Genomic DNA, 15,786 nt, shown 5'->3' with positions numbered 1-15,786 from the left:
TTTTTTTTTGTCTTCTTTCTGGTATGTTTCACAATTAAAAAAAATATTTTGCATCTTCAAAGTGGTAGGCATGTTGTGTAAATAAAATTATACAACCCCCCCCCAAAAAATCTATTTTAATTCCAGGTTGTAAGGCAACAAAAAAGGAAAAAAGCCAAGGGGGGGTGAATACTTTCGCAAGCCACTGTATGGCGTATTCCCTCCACTACACCGCTGACTAACAGCAACACTGTTTTTCAAAGTAGAGTTAAGCTATTGAGTTAAGCTATTGCCACGACGAGCACATTGGCCATCACCGTGAGTAGCCTATGGCAGGGATCATCAAATAGATTCAGCAGCGGGACGATTTTTTCTTCTTCTCTTGAGTGGATGGTCAGGGGGCCGGAATATAAAGAATGCAAATTGACTGCAAGAAACCCAAACAAATACTGTATATAATATTTGACTAAAACATAATCATTTCAAACCTTGCTTCCATTTGTATAAAATCACATACAGTGCCTTCAGAAAGTATTCATACCATACGACTTATTCCACATTTTGTTGTTACAGCCTGAATTCAAAATGGATTAAATTGACTTTTTTTCTCACCCATCTACACACAATACCAAAGTGAAAACATGTTTTGAGAAATGTTGCAGATGTTTGGAACATTAAATACAGAAATCTTCTTTACATAAGTATTCACACCCTGAGTCAATACTTTGTAGAAGCACCCTTTGGCAGAGAGATTTCCACACGTGGATATGTGCAACATTTTACCATTGTTCTTTCAAAATTCTTCAAGCTCTGTCAAATTGGTTGTTGATCATTGCTAGACAGTCCTTTTCAAGTCTTGCCATATATTTTCAAGCAGATTTATGTCAAAACTGTAACTCGGACACTCAGGAATATTCACTGTCTTCTTGGTAAGCAAATCCAGAGTAGATTTGGCCTTGTGTTTTAGGTTATTGTCCTGCTGAAAGGGTGAATTCATCTCCCTGTATCTGGTGGAAAGCAGGCTGAACCACGTTTTCCTCTAGGATTTGCCTCTGCTTAGCTCCATTCCGTTTCTGTTTTAATCCTGAAAAACTCCCCAGTCCTTAACGATTACAAGCATATGCATAACATGATGCATCCACCACTATGCTTGAAAATATGGAGAGTGATACTCAGTAATGTGTTATACTGGATTTGCCCCAAACATAACATTTTATCCTGATTACAACTGCTTTACCACATTTGTTGCAAACAGGATGCATATTTTGGAATATTTTGTATTCTGTACAGGCTTCCTTCTTTTCACTCTGTCAATTAGGTTAATATTGTGGAGTAACTACAATGTTGTTGATCCATCCTCAGTTTTCTCCTATCACAGCCTTAAACTCTGTAACTGTTCTAAAGCCACCACTGACCTCATGGTGAAATCCCTGAGGGGTTTCCATCCTGTCCAGCAACTGAGTTAGGAAGGATGCCTGTATCTTTGTAGTGACTGGGTGTATTGATACACCATCCAAAGTGTAATTAATAACTTCATCATGCTCAAAGGAATATTCAATGTTTTTTTTATTTATTTTTAGATGGGTAAAAATACAAAAAAATACCTGCCGTTCTTTGCAAGGCATTGGAAAATCTCCCTTGTCTTTGTGATTGAATCTGTGTTAAAAATTCACTGCTCGACTTAGGGACCTTACGGCACACTGACTCACCTAATGATGAATTGATGCCACAGGCCAGGTTTTTTTTTGTTTGTTGGACATAATCGACTGTAAAACACCAGGAAATAAACACCAAGTGATTTTACTTTTTGGGAATCTGTTCCCATGTTTTCCCATGCATAATATAGAGACATACAGAGCCTTCAGAAAGTATTCACCCCCTTGACATTTTACACATTTTGTTTTGTTACAGCCTGAATTTAAAATGGATTCAATTGAGATTTTGTGTCACTGGCATACAGACAATACCCTATAATGTCAAAGTGGAATCATGTGTGTATATATATATATATATATATATATATATATATATATATATATATATATACACACACACATGATTCCACTTTGACATTATATATATTTATATATAAGCTGAAATAAGTATTCAACCCCTTTGTTAATGGCAAGCCTAAATAAGTTCAGGAGTAGAAAGGTGCTTAACAAGTGACATAATAAGTTGCATGGACTCACTCTGTGTGCAATAATAGTGTTTAACATGATTTTTGAATGACTGCCCTGTCTCTGTACCCCACAATTATCTGTGCCACTGGAAATGTTATTTAGTAGCCTACTGTAGCCTATGATATATATATATATCTCATGTTGCTTCATTGGTCTGAGCTACATTTTGAATCAAGACCAGATTGATCCCAGTTTGTCAGTCAGAGTAGCCACTCACCTCGGTCATTTGTGTTGTAAAAAAAGATGAAGCTAATGTCTTCTGTCATGTAAATGTGGTAGAATTGCATGAAATGCGTTTTTAAAAGGCAGATTTTCTTCGGACACTAAAACAAAAAATCCCCATATGTGAAAATCCTAAAAATACCCGTTCTCTACTGTAGCCTGTGCCACATTGCAAACGTTATTATGGTTTTATAACGTTTTTTTTCTCTCTTTAACAGTAAATTGACCACGCATCGAATTGAATCTTCGTGCACGGATTTGTTTACAGAAAATTAGGGTGTGCTGGGGGCTATGATTTCTTAATCCGACCCTGGCTGGACCAAATTTGACTATATGCGCGGATAAGAGTATGGGAAAGGCGTTCCTGACGTTCTTGCAAAGTCAAACCCACATGCTCATTAGTCAACATCACTTTTTTTAATGACTGTCAAATAGAAGATATATATAGATATATCTATATATCTATATATATATTGTAACGACCCTGGGTTTATAAACGGTGGTCCCGTGTGACTCAGTTGGTAGAGCATGGTATTTGCAACGCCAGGGTTGTGGGTTCGATTCCCACGGGGGACCAGTAAGGAAGAAAAAAAAAACGTATGAAATGTATGCATTCACTACTGTAAGTCGCTCTGGATAAGAGCTTCTGCTAAATGACTAAAATCTTAATGTAAGCGGCAGAGTCTAAATCCGCGTTTATAAACCCAGGGTCGTTACTATATATATATATATTACATCCATAGCCTGCTCATTCACCCTCCAGAGGAAATCCGACCATAGCCGCCCCCCAGAGGTTAGGATCACCTTTTTTTTTTTTTTCTTCCTCACTACTCCGTCGTTGCCAAGGTTTCCGTGTACGCGCTCCAAAAGAGCGGAGACGCGCCGCCGCTGAGATTCAATCGTGCTACAGCCAGCCATGGCGGCGGATCTACACCCGCAGTGGATCTCTTGTCTCCCTTCTTCATGGAGTTATGGGGTCACTCGGGACGGACGAGTCTTCTTCATCAAGTAATAATCTATTGGATATTATTCGTGGGTGTATTTGTAATTTTTTATTTATTTTTTTAACTCGGATACACATCAAATGCGATACGTTTTCACCTTTTCCCTTTCTCACCAACAGCGAAGAGGCAAAGAGTACAACCTGGTTGCATCCAGTCAGTGGAGAGGCAGTGATAACTGGCCACAGGAAAACTCCAGGTAAAGGATGTCACCAAGTTTCTGTCCATATGCCACCAAGCAATGTTGTTGTTGTTTCTAACAAAATAAGAACCAGAGAGATAAAATGGGTTAGTTATTTTTGATGTATGTGAGTTTAGGTTCGAGTGCTGTGGAAATGTGTGATTTGGTCTCGTTCAGTTGTCTTGCCAACACAGCCGTTAAACGTTGTGAAGTTGGCATCACAGTCGTCATTATGTTAGCTAGCTAGCTAGCCATCTCAGGTAACGAAAGGTAAACTTGTCAAATATAAATTGCTTAGTTATGCCTCAACTGTTTTTATATATATATATATATATATATATATATATATATATATATATATATATATATATATATATATATATTTCTTTTATATATATTTCTTTCCTCCCTCGAGATTTGGCTACACCTTACACCTATCAATATATTTTAGAATTAGCTACAGTAGCTAGCTGTGTGAGTTTACAGTTAGCCAGCAGGTTATTAACTAACGTTAGCTGAATTACCAGTATCTTTGATATTAGCTACTGATCCATAAACAAGCGACCAGTTTAGAGACGTCGATTTTTTTTCTTCTTCTTCTCGAATTGACAACAGTTCCTCATCTCTCTCTCTCTCTCTCTCTCTCTATCTATATATATATATATATATATATAACGTTTCAGGTAGGAGTCGTGGTGTTGCGGTCCATTTACTGTACAACAGTGCGCAACACATTCGATTCTGTGACCAATGTCACTGCAGATCTAACATGCTTGCTGTTTACTGCGCCTTAGCCCAAGATGTACTCTTACCTTTACTCTCCTATGTTTATATTCTGAGGTAGACTGGCTCTGGCTGCCAAAAGAGCCCCAAATACTCCTAATCTCAATCGATTCTCAATTGCGATACGGTTCTAGAAAGATTTAAAAACAAACAACAACAAAAACTTTACTTTCATATCACATCAAAAATAATTTCTCAAATTCTAAGTATACACTTACTGTACACAGTTTTAACCGGCTTTACCACAGTTGCAGCCAACCGTATTTTTTCAGTGACAACACGTTTCCGGCGGCCTTCGGTGTGTTCGGAGCACATGCTAAATAGCTAATTAGCAATGTCTTCCGTCTGTCTTCTACAAACACGCGTTGTAACATGACGATATGACCCCGTGGGAGAACTAACCCTATAAAAAAAAAATGTGTATCAATTTAACATTTTGTTTTTTGAAAATCATTTCTCGCTGATATATGAAAGATCCTTATGGTTTTAATGTTCAGACCTAGCATCGGGGATCGTAAGAAAACACCACTGTACAGGAGACGCCTTCCTCCAATGACTGTCGTGTGTAATCTAATGGAACTGAGAGTCATGCTTAAGGGTTAGCTGCACCCCTACAAAGCATGGCATGCATTTTGACAGCTGGCATCTTGTTAGTTCATTTGCTTACACTCCGTGACTCGGGTGATGATGATGTGTGTGTGTGTGTGTGTTTTCCATCTGTTGTGCCTCTTTGTTTATCTGGTGTGTTTATGTGTGTTTCTCCCTATAGATTTACCGACTGGATGGGAGGAGGGATTTTCATTCGAGGGGGCTCGGTGCTTCATAAAGTGAGTCAGAATTTCCAAGTCACAGCCTTCCTCTCTTTCACATTCAGCAGGTCTTCAGTTGACGCTGCGCTTGGAATTAACAACGGACAAGCAGTGTATCCCATATAACCACCCGAGTGTCTGCTTTATTCTACGTTTATGATGTAAAGGTTGCCCACACTTCAGAGCAAGTCACACTGTCACTGTCTGACAAGGTGGTGAGACGTTGGGTCTGTGACCTTTGTCTGAACAGGCTTTAGCCCACTTTTTTTTTAGGGCTTTGTCTCTCCCTCAGTCAGAATCCAACGTCAGCCGACATCTCCCTCAGTTAAGTACCTTTTCCCTTCTTATCCAAGCTGGGATGAAATGTGTTTCGTTATGCTCACATTATATCAGCAAACCTCTGTTTATGCTTTATTTCAACACATTGCTTTTCAGGTGTTGCTCCAAATGTCACCCAGAGCCAATACCTATAGCTCTGGTAAATCCCAACCTAACCTGGCCAGGCCTTGTAAGGACAACATATAGCCTTTGGCTCTGGTAAATCCCAACCTAACCTGGCCAGGCCTTGTAAGGACAACATATAGCCTTTGGCTCTGGTAAATCCCAACCTAACCTGGCCAGGCCTTGTAAGGACAACATATAGCCTTTGGCTCTGGTAAATCCCAACCTAACCTGGCCAGGCCTTGCCTTACCTTGTAAGAACAACATATAGGGAATCAATGGCTCTTCTGTCATAGCTGGGAACCTTTACTCTTTTATTTGCATGGTTTATCAGCAAAGTTAATTATTACATCTTCTTTGAGGTGTGTGTGTGTGTGTGTCTTTGTACAAATAGACAGGTGGGCTGTGGAAATGGCATTTTGTCTCCTTTCAAATCAATTTCTCATTCATATGGTGCCCTGTTGGAAAGCAATGTTAAGCTTTAACACATGCCATGTTTTCCCTTCCAAGAAGAACTAGGAAGTGTTTATAACGACACTTGGTTATGACTGAGGGTGTCATAAGTGATGTCATAGTCTAAACCTTGTGCACTAAATTCCTGCAATCTAGGCTATGTCACAACTCATGAGTGGTGTATTGAGTAGGCAATGACATACATCCTCCCCTTTCCTCAGAATCTTATTGTGTGTGTGTGTGTGTGTGTGTTTGTGTGCGCGTGTGTGTATTCATGTGTCACTGTGAGTAAGTAGGGGAATGCAGTAGGGGATGTCTCTCTCTTGTCCAATAAGACATACAAACAGGATTTTCTCTTCTTTGACATGTTGCCCTGTGTGTTTTGGAGTGAAATAGGATCCCATTGAACTACACTGATGGTGTGAGGACCAGGGTTAACCTTGAGAGAGGTCAAAGCGATGTCTTATCGGCATCATATTTCACATAATTAATTTTTCTCCCCTCCCTGACCTGTCGTCTTCCCTTTTGTTTCATGACAGTCTGTGTCTATCTTGTTCCCTTCCTCTTGCTTCATGGCTTCCTTATATGGAATCAGAGCGGTCAAAGACAGTGATGTCTTCTCCAGCATCATATTTGACATAATGTAATGGCGTTCCTCCTCCCCCTGTGTTCTTGTGCGCTTGCTCCGTGGCATTCTTTTAAAAATATTTTTGTACTTTTACCCCTTTTTCTCCCCAATTTTGTGATATCCAATTGGTAGTTACAGTCTTGTCCCATCGCTGCAACTTCCCTACTGACTCGGGAGAGGTGAAGGTCGAGAGCCACGACCCTGCTAAGCTGCACTGCTTCTTGACACACTGATCGCTTAACCCGGAAGCCAGCGGCACCAATGTGTCGGAGGAAACACCTTCCAGCTGGCGATCAGGGTCAGCTTGCAGGTGCCCGGCCCACCACAAGGAGTCGCTAGAGTGCGATGGGACAAAGAAATCCCGGCTAGCCAAACCCTCCCTAACCCGGACGACGCTGGGCCAATTGTGCACCACTTCATGGGTCTCCCGGTCACGGCCGGCTGTGACACAGCCTTGGTTCGAACCCGGGTCTGTAGTGATGCCTCAAGCACTGCGATGCTATGCCTTAGATCACTGCACCACTCAGGAGGTCCTGCTCTGTGGCGTTCTGATAGTCAGAAATATGCCTACATGGTCATAAGCACAGTCATCTTTCACATGTAATGTTTCTTCCCTCTTTGACCTGTGCTCCTTTCGTTGTGCTGTGTGTGTGTGTGTGTTTTTTGCTTCCCTTTCCTCCTGCTCCATGGCAGTCTCATACAGAATCAGAGATTATCATTGTATACTGCACTGATTCATTGTACAGAGTTTGTTACAAAGGAGACAGTATACACTATTGTTTCACTGTCTTTCCAAGGGAGATGTCTTGGAGATAGAAGACTGAGCTTATTTGGGTCACTCCCTGCTTGTGTGAGCTATGAATCGCAGTACCCTAACACTACTACTACTCTAACCAACCTTCCAGAATACATGGATGCTTCTAGATAAGAGATTTAAAAAAGGAGAACCAGGGAAAAAAAAGGAATGGAATGTTGTTTTCTCACATCCAATACTTCAGCCGTTCTCTACTGTCTTGTATTTCCTCATGAATTACACACAATGCAAATGGAAGGCTGCCAGAGGAGGAGGCAGCGTTAGAACAGAAAGGCAGTTATTTGATATTTCCAGCATAGACTACTAGGCTAACCAACTAGTGTAAAACAGAAGGATGTGTGTCTCATTAATTGAAGTCTGTTTGTGGCAAAACTCCTAACATGGCTACTTATGTGGTGAGATTGTAGTCTACTTTCGTAGATAAATATTGTTTACGTACACAGAAAATGCAGAGAGAATGATGGCGCTCCAGTGGATAGCTGCTGTCCTTACAAGCTCCTGACCAATTCTGCTATTTTGTGTGTTTCAAAAATGAATAAAAAATTACATAACATTTCCGTCATCATTTCCTATGACCGAAAACAGCTTCTGGACATCAGTATAGCGATCACTAACCTTGATTTGGATGAAGATTTTTTTACTTCAATGAGTCGGCAGCTGTGGATGTTCTGCTCATATCCGGACCAGGCCCTAATCCCTGGGACTCGATAGAGGAAGAGACTTTGCAAACGAGTGGGCTCCCTGACGAGACTACGTCGTTGAGTTAATAAACTGCCTCTACTCTCCATTCTATTGGAGAATGTACAATCACTGGAGAATAAACTGGACAAGCTCCGTTCGAGACTATCCTATCAACCGGACCTAAAGAACTGTAATATCATATGTTTCTTTGAGTTGTGGTCGACAAGGACATAAATAATATACAGTACCAGTCAAACGTTTGGATACGCCTACTCATTCAAAGGTTTTTCTTACATTTTGTACTATTTTCTACATTGTAGAATAATAGTGATGACATCAAAACCATGAAATAACAAATATGGAATCATATAGTAACCAAAAACACCAAACTGTTAAAAAAAATCAAAATATATTTTATATTTGAGATTCTTCAAAGTAGCCACCCTTTGCCTTGATGACAGCTTTGCACACACTTGGCATTCTCTCACACAGCTTTGCCTGGAATGCTTTTCCCAACAGTCTTGAAGGAGTTCCCACATATGCTGAGCACTTGTTGGCTGCTTTTCCTTCACTCTGAGGTCCAACTCATCCCAAACCATCTCAATTGGTTAGAGGTCAGGTGATTGTGGAGGCCAGGTCATCTGATGCAGCATTCCATCACTCTCCTTGGTCAAATAGCCTTTACACAGCCTGGAGGTGTGTTGGGTCATTGTCCTGTTGTAAAACAAACGATAGTCCCACTAAGCGCAAACCAGATGGGATGGAGTATCCCTGCAGAATGCTGCGGTAGCCATGTTGGTTAAGTGTGCCTTGAATTCTAAACAAATCACAGACAGTGTCACCAGCAAAGCACCCCCACAGTCTACACCTGTAGTTAACGAAGCATTTGATTTGAATGAATACTTGTCCTTTTATATAACGTGTTTATAAACAAGACCAAATGTGAATAATGGAAGTACGCCAGACAGTAAGTCTTCAGGCTATTACACATTGGCTGAGAGAAAAGTATGTTGAGGGAAGAGAAAACGAGCAAGAGGAAAGTAACCCAAACTGAACGCATCTGACCCAGGGCTGATCTAATTCACATCTAAATCACCCTGGGGCTGATCTAATTCACATCTAAATCACCCAGGGCTGATCTAATTCACATCTAAATCACCTTGGGGCTGATCTAATTCACATCTAAATCACCCAGGGCTGATCTAATTCACATCTAAATCACCTTGGGGCGGATCTAATTCACATCTAAATCACCTAGGGCTGATCTAATTCACATCTAAATCACCTAGGGCTGATCTAATTCACATCTAAATCACCTTGGGGCGGATCTAATTCACATCTAAATCACCTTGGGGCGGATCTAATTCACATCTAAATCACCTAGGGGCTGATCTAATTCACATCTAAATCACCTTGGGGCTGATCTAATTCACATCTAAATCACCTTGGGGCTGATCTAATTCACATCTAAATCACCCAGGGCTGATCTAATTCACATCTAAATCACCTTGGGGCGGATCTAATTCACATCTAAATCACCTTGCTGTCTACTGGGGCGGATCTAATTCACATCTAAATCACCTTGGGGCGGATCTAATTCACATCTAAATCACCTTGTGGCTGATCTAAATCACCTTGGGGCGGATCTAATTCACATCTAAATCACCTTGTGGCTGATCTAAATCACCTTGGGGCGGATCTAATTCACATCTAAATCACCTTGGGGCTGATCTAATTCACATCTAAATCACCCAGGGCTGATCTAATTCACATCTAAATCACCTTGGGGCTGATCTAAATCACCTTGGGGCTGATCTAAATCACCTTGGGGCTGATCTAAATCACCTTGGGGCTGATCTAATTCACATCTAAATCACCTTGGGGCTGATCTAATTCAGATCTAAATCACCTTGGGGCTGATCTAATTCACATCTAAATCACCTTGGGGCTGATCTAATTCACTTCTAAATCACATCTAAATCACAAAAATGACACGTGCAATATTCATATCGTAAGAGATCTATATCGCATGCAATATTTTGAAATGCCTTTTTTATAGTTCACTCCGTTTGTTCGTCTTTCCCGCTCTCCTCTTGCATCTGCTTCCCCCACACACCAAGCCCAGCCCCGCCCCCCCACCCCTCAAACAGCGCAGTTCTTCCTCCTCGCTGTTAGATTCACTAAGTTTAGAGATCTCTGTTACTCCTGGTACACTTGCTGAAATGAGACGAGGTGCTGTATGGCTCGGCTGTAACTGTCAGGTCTCAGTTTGTGCTGACTTAGCGTTCTCTTCTTTGTTGGTGTGTGTGTGTGTGTGTGTGTGCACAGCCGGTTGGACGGACGGACGGTGGGTGAGATTGTGTGGAGTCTCTTTTGTGTGAGTGTGTTTTGATAAAGGGGAGGGCACTGCCTGGGAGGAGGGAGGTAGATTTGATTAGTTTATACTTTGTGGGGCTCTGAATGAGTGAAGGTCACTGTAGATGTTAATCCAATCACCTTGTCTGTCTGTAGTGGGTGGACTTTGTGTGTGTGTGTGTCTGTGTAATAGTGCCAACGACTAGTTTCTGGGTAATTTGCGGGCGGCAGAGTGCCAACACGGTCTGAAACCCTTTTTAGTTGAGAGAGAGAGAGAGAGAGAGAGAGAGAGAGAGAGAGAGAGAGAGAGAGAGAGAGAGAGAGAGAGAGAGAGAGAGAGAGAGAGAGAGAGAGAGAGAGAGAGGAAGAGAGAGAGAGAGAGAGAGAGAGAGAGAGAGAGAGAGCCTAGTCAACTGCTGCCAGTTAAATGAGGTCATGAATGAATGAGGATCTGTAAATGAGTGAACTAGAAACGTGTTGATTTTGGTAGGCTACGTGTAGAAACGTCATTCAAGTAGAGATTTTATTACTACTTTACTACTGTGTTGTTGGTGACAAGTTTGTCGGGTCACTTAGAAAGAATAGTCTTTCTAATCAATTGATGTCAAGAGGACAGGTGCACTGAAGTAACCATATCAATGGACATTTCCTGTTTTATGGGCGGGACTGTGCTTATGTATGTCCTGTTTCCCTCAGCCAATCAAGAGGTCAGTGAAACATGACCTAATTGTTAAACCAATCAGTTTGAACAAATACAACTACAGAAAAATAGAGAGAGCTTGTCTCTCCACAGGCAGCATCGCGTGCTGGTAAATGAACCCAATGAGTCTCACGCGACGCCGGTGCGATTTGGACAAACGATTATAAAAGCTGAGACTCTCACACGTACATGTAACATGTGTTGCTCTATGACCTCCCAAGCTACACAAGAGTCGGTAGAAGGTAAGGGGTCCTTCTACATAGACCATAGTAAATCCCAGGACATAGTGTCTATAATACTGTAAGGGGTTATTCTACATAGACCATAGTAAATCCCAGGTCATAGTGTCTATAATACTGTAAGGGGTTCTTCTACATAGTAAATCCCAGGACATAGTGTCTATAATACTGTAAGGGGTTCTTCTACATAGACCATAGTAAATCCCAGGACATAGTGTCTATAATACTGTAAGGGGTTATTCTACATAGTAAATCCCAGGACATAGTGTCTATAATACTGTAAGGGGTTCTTCTACATAGAAGACCATAGTAAATCCCAGGACATAGTGTCTATAATACTGTAAGGGGTTCTTCTACATAGATCATAGTAAATCCCAGGACATAGTGTCTATAATACTGTAAGGGGTTCTTCTACATAGACCATAGTAAATCCCAGGACATAGTGTCTATAATACTGTAAGGGGTTCTTCTACATAGTAAATCCCAGGACATAGTGTCTATAATACTGTAAGGGGTTCTTCTACATAGACCATAGTAAATCCCAGGACATAGTGTCTATAATACTGTAAGGGGTTCTTCTACATAGACTAGTAAATCCCAGGACATAGTGTCTATAATACTGTAAGGGGTTATTCTACATAGTAAATCCCAGGACATAGTGTCTATAATACTGTAAGGGGTTATTCTACATAGACCATAGTAAATCCCAGGACATAGTGTCTATAATACTGTAATAAGCTCACATGGTTGCTGTCACAAACTCCAAACGCCACACAGTCGTCACTGACTAGTTGGATATTCATTTCCCACTGAGCAAACCATTTCTGTACTTATTACAGCATTCATATACATTTTTATCAAGTTATTGTTTTGGTGGACCTTATTTTTTATTGCCATTTGTCAGTAAAACTCATGAATGCAACAGTTTTATGTCCAATAGTTTTGTGTTCTACTTGTAGCCCTGGTTGTCCTTTAAAGAACATTGTAAAACACTTCATTGTGAGGCTCAATATAAAGGCTGGACATGCAGATAAATGAAAGTCAGATAAATGAAAAGACACATTTTTTTCTGGGGTCTCGGGACTGATAGGGTTAAGACTGTGGGTGTGTCTCAACTGGCACCTTGTTCCCTATATAGTGCACTAGACACCATAGGGCTCTGGTCAAATGTAGTACACTATGTTGTGAATAGGGTGTCACTTTGGATGCAGATGCAGACAGTCTGTGACTGTTATCTCTGCACTGCTTTTCTCTCTGGCCTGTCAGGCAGAATGCCCTTCCTAGCAGCATTCTGACTAGCCTTTTTCTTTCACTGTGTGTGTGTGTGTGTGTGTGTGTGTGTGTGTGTGTGTGTGTGTGTGTGTGTGTGTGTGTGTGTGTGTGTGTGTGTGTGTGTGTGTGTGTGTGTGTGTGTGTGTGTGGCAGGTAGCCTAGCGGTCAAGAGCTTTGTGCCAGTAACCGAAAAGTCGCTGGTTTCAATCCCAAAGCCGACTAGGTGAAAAATCTGTGTTACTTTGAGCAAGGCACTTAACCCTAATTGCTCCTGTAAGTCTCTCTGGATAAGAGTGTCTGTAAAATTACTAATATGTAAATGTGTGTGTGTGTGTATTGTGCATGTAAAAGGTTTTAATGATGTTATGGGGATGAATTATGACCCTAATTAAACTGTCAAACTCTCCCTCACCCTCTTTCTGTGTCTGTCTCTCTCTCTCTCTCTCTCTCTCTCTCTCTCTCTCTCTCTCTCTCTCTCTATTTCCTTTCCTCGCTCTCTCTCTTTCTCTCTTTCCCTCTCTTTCTCTCTTTCCCTCTCTTTCTTTCTTTCCCTTCCTCTCTCTTTCTCTTGCTCTTTCTCTCTCTCTCTTTCTCTCTTTCCCTTCCTCTCTCTTTCCCTCTCTTCCTCTCTCTTTCCCTTCCTCTCTCTCTCTCTCTCTTCCACTCTCTCTCTCTCTTTCTCTCTTTCCCTTCCTCTTTCTCTCTCTCTCTCTCTCTCTCGCTCTTTCCCCTCTCTCTCTCTCTTTCCCTCTCTTCCTCTCTCTCTCTTACCCTTCCTCCCTCCCTCTCTTTCCCTTCCTCTCTCTCTCTTGCTCTCTCTCTCACTCTCTCTTTCCCTTCCTCTCTCTCTCTCTCTCTCTTTCCTTTCCTCTCTCTCTCTCTCTCTTTCCCTTCCTCTCTCTCTCTCTCTCTCTCTTTCCCTTCCTTCCTCTCTCTCTCTCTTTCCCTTCCTCTCTCTCTCCTCTTTCCCTTCCTCTCTCTCTCGCTCTTTCCCTTTCTCTCTCGCTCTTTCCCTTCCTCTCTCTCGCTCTTTCCCTTTCTCTCTCGCTCTTTCCCTTCCTCTCTCTCGCTCTCTTTCCCTCTCTCTCGCTCTCTTTCCCTCTCTCTCGCTCTCTCTTTCTCTCTCTCTCTCTCCCTTCCTCTCTCTGGTGTCGACTGTCTCTGGCGCTTTGAAATGACATTAGAGACCTACTAACGTTCTTTTGAGGGTATAAGTGTAGTACATAGCTTCCCTGTAAAGTAAATATGAAGCATAATAAATATTTGACTCGTCTACACCACCGCCACCCCAGTCCACAACCATTCAAACCACCATTCATTAATGTAGCTTCATTTTCACTGCTGCATTATTCACTCATCCCACAGAACAGAGCACGTCGACTGAAATCTGGCCAGTATTGACTAAAGTCTCCCCAGTGGATCTATAGTCATGTTTAGTGTCTCAAGCTCCAGCTGTGCTTTGAAATCCCACTCACTGACTGTACACTTGTGTTCCAAACAGCACCCTAATTCTTACACCACGGGACCTGCTCTAAAGTAATGCACTACATAAGGACTATGCAGCCATTTGTGACGTGTCCCTTCAAGTAGGGCTCTTGATATTTGTAATTTTACCTCTGTTAAATGGATCAATATTTCTTTCTCCGACTGCTGCTTGTGGATAATTAAGTTTTGATGACTTTGTAGTGCTGGTCGTTGTATTGATAATGTATTAGGATGAGACTACTGCTCACTGACTCCTTGGATTGTGATTAAAACCTTTTGTGCTGCTCACTGCTGCTGCAGCTAAGGAATGTGGTTCTGGATAGCAATGACAATAGTGTATTTCTCATGTTCAATCTACTAATCGTTAGGGCTGGGAATTGCCAGGGGCCTCACGATATGATATCACGATACTTATTATTATCAAGATACTATTATTCTATATGTATTGTGATTCGATACTGTGATTTTTATTGCGATTCGATGTTCCAAACACATTGCTCACCATATGTCTGTTGCAGAGGGACAAGACAGAGCCATGAGAAAACAACGAGTTTTAATCAGTCATGGAAATAAATGTGCTGAAAACAAATTGTCTCCCTATTTAACCTGTTATGGCTAGGGGGCAGTATTTTCACGGCTGGATAATCTGGTTACTACTCCTGCCCAGTAACTAGAATATGCATGTAATTATTGGCTTTGGATAGAAAACACTCCAAAGTTTCTAAAACTGTTTGAATGGTGTCTGTGAGTATAACAGAACTCAAATGGCAGGTCAAAACCTGAGAGATTCCTTTACAGGAAGTGGCCTGTCTGACCATTTCTTGAACTTCTTTGCCATCTCTATCTTTTACAAAGGATCTCTGCTCTAACGTGACACTTCCTACGTCTTCCATGGGCGCTCAGAGCCCGGGAAAAAACAGAATGTCGTCATCCCAGCCCCAGGCTGAAACACATTATCGCCTTTCTCAAGTGGCCGATCAAGGGACTGTGGGCTTAGGCGCGTGCCCTGGCCGCCCCCGTCTTTGTGATTTTTCTGTTTGCCGAAAAGGAGATTCCCGGTCGGAATATTATCGCTTTTTTACGAGATAAATTGCATAAAAATTGATTTTAAACAGCGGTTGACATGCTTCGAAGTACGGTAATGGAATATTTAGAATTTTTTTGTCACGAATTGTGCCATGCGCGCGACCCTGATTTACCATTTCGGATAGTGTCTGAACAAAACGCCGCTATTCGGATATAACGATGGATTATTTTGGACCAAACCAACATTTGTTATTGAAGTAGCAGTCCTGGGAGTGCATTCTGACGAAGACAACAAAAGGTAATCAAACTTTTATTTAGTAAATCTGATTTTGGTGAAGGCTAAACTTGCCGGGTGTCTAAATAGCTAGCCCGTGATGGCTGGGCTATGTACTTAGAATATTGCAAAATGTGCTTTCACCAAAAAGCTATTTTAAAATCGGACATATCGAGTGCATAGAGGAGTTCTGTATCTATAATTCTTAAAATAATTGTTATGCTTTTTGTTAACGTTTATCGTGGGTAATTTAGTAAATT

General features: G+C 41.4%; 1 protein-coding gene across 19 annotated transcripts in view; it reads left to right on the top strand.

The window, feature by feature from the left end:
* The first annotated feature begins 3,283 nt into the window (after nucleotides 1-3,283).
* The window catches only part of LOC106561741 (pleckstrin homology domain-containing family A member 5), a 248,718-nt gene continuing 236,215 nt past the window's right edge, over nucleotides 3,284-15,786 (top strand). For 15 of the 19 annotated variants that reach the window (XM_045688512.1, XM_045688508.1, XM_045688507.1 and 12 more), the window contains exons 1-3: nucleotides 3,298-3,392; nucleotides 3,508-3,584; nucleotides 5,119-5,176. In XM_045688512.1, coding sequence (XP_045544468.1) covers nucleotides 3,301-3,392; nucleotides 3,508-3,584; nucleotides 5,119-5,176 — 227 coding nt within the window. In that variant the 5' untranslated portion in view covers nucleotides 3,298-3,300. Of the gene's footprint in view, nucleotides 3,393-3,507; nucleotides 3,585-5,118; nucleotides 5,177-15,786 lie in introns of all 19 variants that reach the window. The other 4 variants (XM_045688504.1, XM_045688525.1, XM_045688527.1 and 1 more) reach the window with 2 other exon arrangements.

The sequence above is a fragment of the Salmo salar genome, chromosome ssa10, assembly GCF_905237065.1.
Source record: "Salmo salar chromosome ssa10, Ssal_v3.1, whole genome shotgun sequence".
NCBI lineage: Eukaryota > Metazoa > Chordata > Actinopteri > Salmoniformes > Salmonidae > Salmo > Salmo salar.
This window is presented reverse-complemented; position numbering and strand designations above follow the sequence as displayed.